The sequence below is a fragment of the Solenopsis invicta genome, unplaced genomic scaffold (assembly GCF_016802725.1).
Source record: "Solenopsis invicta isolate M01_SB unplaced genomic scaffold, UNIL_Sinv_3.0 scaffold_38, whole genome shotgun sequence".
Classification (NCBI taxonomy): domain Eukaryota; kingdom Metazoa; phylum Arthropoda; class Insecta; order Hymenoptera; family Formicidae; genus Solenopsis; species Solenopsis invicta.
Window position 1 is genome coordinate 822408 of NW_024105284.1, and position 3380 is coordinate 825787.

At 57.4% G+C, this 3380-nt stretch overlaps 1 protein-coding gene across 1 annotated transcript; it reads right to left on the reverse strand.

Annotated features, from left to right (window-relative positions):
• Positions 1-424: 424 nt before the first annotated feature.
• On the reverse strand, positions 425-1933 carry LOC120359948. Its single transcript, XM_039459426.1, has 4 exons — positions 1632-1933; positions 1400-1499; positions 1030-1273; positions 425-948 (listed from the first exon to the last, which is right to left on the reverse strand). Exons 1-4 carry the CDS (start codon positions 1931-1933, stop codon positions 425-427), a joined length of 1170 nt encoding a protein of 389 aa, XP_039315360.1.
• Between the last annotated feature and the right edge of the window lie 1447 nt (positions 1934-3380).

A 3380-nucleotide genomic window follows, 5' to 3' on the forward strand; every position in this document is an offset into this window, starting at 1 on the left:
CCAGGCACCATAACAGTGGAAAGAGTACCCCGCCCTGGGAGCATCCCCTCTCCTCCCATCCACTGACCCTCGTTGTTCCCAACGAAGTTACAACTTGTCGCTCAGCATGCTCCGGATCCATTCCACGAGTTTCTCCGGCACACCCCTATGTAACGCTTCCTCACACACCACCTTGTGCGGGGTGTTGTTGAAAGCACCCTCTATATCTAAGAAAGTGCCCACCGCATAGCCGACCCTCTCCAGTTACCCCTCGATAAACGACACAGTCGCATGAAGAGCCGTCTCCGTGGAATAGCCCATGCGGTACGCGTGCTGCGCGCAGTGCAAGGGGCGCCGCAGGAAGACAACGTCCCTTACATACGCGTCGACCAATTTCTCTAGAGTCTTCAGGAGAAACGAAGTCAGACTTATCGGTCTGAAGTCTTTAGTAGAGGAGTAGCTCACTCTTCCCGCTTTTGGGATGAATACCACTCGCTAGTTTCCATGCGCTAGGCGTATGGCCCAGAGCCAAACATGCCCTCAAAGTCCTTGTCAGAGGTCCCACGACCAGCTCCAGCCCCTCCTGTAGAAGAGCCGGAAATACTTGATCTGGTCCCGCCGACTTAAAGGGTTTGAAGGTGTTTATCGCCCATCTCACTTTTCCGGGCTTGACAATGCTGGCCGCTAATCCCCAGTCCGCCTTGCGAGGCCTGCGCGAGCCCTCCGCATCATGGGCGAACAGTTCACCGTGCTCCCTGCGAAAGCCCGGAAAGCTGGCCTCCAGCAGGTGCACCAGACATCGCTCCCTGGTCACCATTGTCCCATCAGGGAGACTAATGGAGTCCAGGACGGCGTCTGGGTTTCTGGCTAGAATCCTGCATAGTCTTGCGGTCTCGGGCACGCCCTCTACCGACTCGCAGAACTCTTTCCAGCTCTTTTTCTGTGCCTTTACCACAGAGTCTCTGTAGTCTTTTTGGGCCCTTCTGTGAAGTTCCCAGTCCGACTGGCGGCCCGTGTTCCTGGCTCTATTTCAGGCCCTCCGAGCCGCACTTCTGAGCTCCTGCAGCTTGGGACTCCACCAGGAGTTGCCCCTGGAATTCTTAACCGCCCTTTCTGGGCAGTTCCTTTCATAGCTCTCCACCAGAGCCCTCTGCAGATGATCCACGCAGAGCTCCAGTTCCTCCTCGGTCCCGTGCCTCCTTGGGAAGCCTTCGAGATGGCATTTCAAGTCCACCCGATAGGAGTCCCAATCGGTCCTTCTGGGGTCCCTGAACGTCGTCACCTCACCTCTGGCCTAGGCCAGTTTGAAGGTGATTTGCCTATGGTCTGACAGTAAAAGTTCGCGCGAGACCCTCCATCCGACCACGTCCCTCGATATACACCCAGAACAGACAGTAAGATCGAGAACCTCTCTCCTCACCGCCGTGCAAAAGATGGGCTCGTTACCTCTGCTGAGAATCTCCAGGTCCGTCGACGCTAGAAATTCTAACAGCCTCCTACCTCTATCGTTGGTGTCCGTGCTACCCCAGACCGTGTGGTACGAGTTAGCATCGCAACCCACTATCAGGGGAAGCCGCTCACTCTGGCAGTACTCTACCAGTCTGGTCACCGGTTCCGGCGGCGGTGGGGCCCCCTCGTCGTGGGGAAATTACGCGGAGCACACCACCACCCTCCTGCTTCCCAAGGAATCAGCGACATCGAGCTCGACCGCATCTCTGAAACATAAATGCGGGATTAGTCGAGCGTCAACGCCCTTCACCGCTACGCAGACTCTGGGCTTTTCGGCTGTTGGAGGCTTAAATAACCTCCCGCATGCTGCTACGCCACTGATACGGCCCCGGACAAGCCAAGACTCTTGTATCAGTAAAATGGCTGTGTGCACCGCAGCTTGTTTCCTCGACAGAATCGCCGAGGCCCCTTTGCTGTGGTGCAAGTTGATTTGAGTAAAGGTCATCCCGGGACGATCGAACTTTACGATTCGTCCATAGGGGGCCCCTTCTTGCCCTCCCTATCCCCACCTTGGGCCCCGCTCACCTTGAAGGTGACTTGGTCGAGCCCAAGGTAGGGCTTAAAGTCCAGCGCCTTAAGCTTAAGGACGCTAGACTCTGGAATCCTAGGAACCAGGTTCCTACCATCCCTGGTAGCGCCTACGTTCTCAGCCATGATCTTCCAGCTTCTGGTGCTGAGCCCAGGATTCTGCCTCTCCAGCCGCTCCAGGATCGCGGCCGGTTCATCGGACGCCCCCGGGACCCAGACCACGGCCCTGTGCTGCCTTTGAAGCACCTCCGGGCCCACCACCTTTAGCTTGGCGTTTTCCCAGAGAGTGATGTTCCCCATCTGCTCAGCGAGCCAGATTAGGGACGCCTCATCCCTGCCTAAGACTACCGCGGCCCCTCCTTTAAGGAAGGTACGGCGGAAGCATGGAATGGGTCCTTCCCACTGATTGCCCTGCTGACGGCCAGCTTCAAAAGAGCCAGCCGCTCAGCAGTAATTTCCTCCTCGGGATAACCCTCGGGGATGATAACACTTGTTAAAGGGTCCGCCGCCTCGGCGTAGGTCCCAGTATGTTGAGCCCTATGCTTCTTAGCGGGTCCTTCCGCCGAAGGGGGAGTATCCGTGGAGCCCTGCCGGCGTTTGCTGCTGGCGTGCCCCTCCCTCTCCCTCGGCGTTGTTACTAGGCGGGTCACGGTGTCCGAGGAGGTCCCGCACTGAGACCTTTCTCGTTCCCGTTTGGCCCTCCTTTTCTCCGCACCAGAGCGGTTCCTCTTGCCAAGAGGGCCCGCCGCTGGCGCGGAGCTTTTCTCTAAGACGGTGGCGGTGGCGCCTCCGGAGCCCGGACGAGCCCCATCTGCACCCACCGCCTCCGCCTGTGTGCCGGAGCCGACGGCGGTGGCGCTTCCAGAGCCCAGATGAGCTCCGTCCTCAACCCCCTCCGCCGCCTCCGCACTGGAGGTCCCGCACTGCGAGCCCTCCATCTCCTTCATTGCATCTTTGAGAGTGTTCATTTCCATTTGAAGTCCCACGAGTAGCAAGGGAACAAAAGGTCCGCCCACACAGAGCCCCGCATGCGTAGGTAAGGCTATTACTCTGGGGTGTCGCCTGGTGCCCCAGAGGCATAGTTCAAGACACTGCTCCCTCAGTGCCACGCAGCCATCGCCACGATAGCTTACAGCTTGGCTTAGGGAACTGGTCCGCGGTAGCGGCCTTCCTGACCCCACGCAGGATTTTATCCCTGGGGGACTCGGGCCTCTCCGACCGTTCTCCTATCCGCCACCCGGAGACGCGCCCGGTAGGTAGCTCAACCCCCGAGAATGTTTAATTTACAAAAAAAATAGTTCTTGTATCCTTTTCGTTAAAAAGAATTTAAAAAAGATTAAATTTAAATTAAATATTTAATTTTT

Coding starts and splice junctions, on each gene's coding strand:
- LOC120359948 (XM_039459426.1), bottom strand. CDS start 1,933: ATGACCTTTACTCAAATCAACTTGCACCACAGCAAAGGGGCCTCGGCG. Junction 1,500..1,631: donor AGGGTGGTGGTGTGCTCCGC/GTAATTTCCCCA, acceptor GGTCTGGGGTAG/CACGGACACCAACGATAGAG. Junction 1,274..1,399: donor AGCCCATCTTTTGCACGGCG/GTGAGGAGAGAG, acceptor AAACTGGCCTAG/GCCAGAGGTGAGGTGACGAC.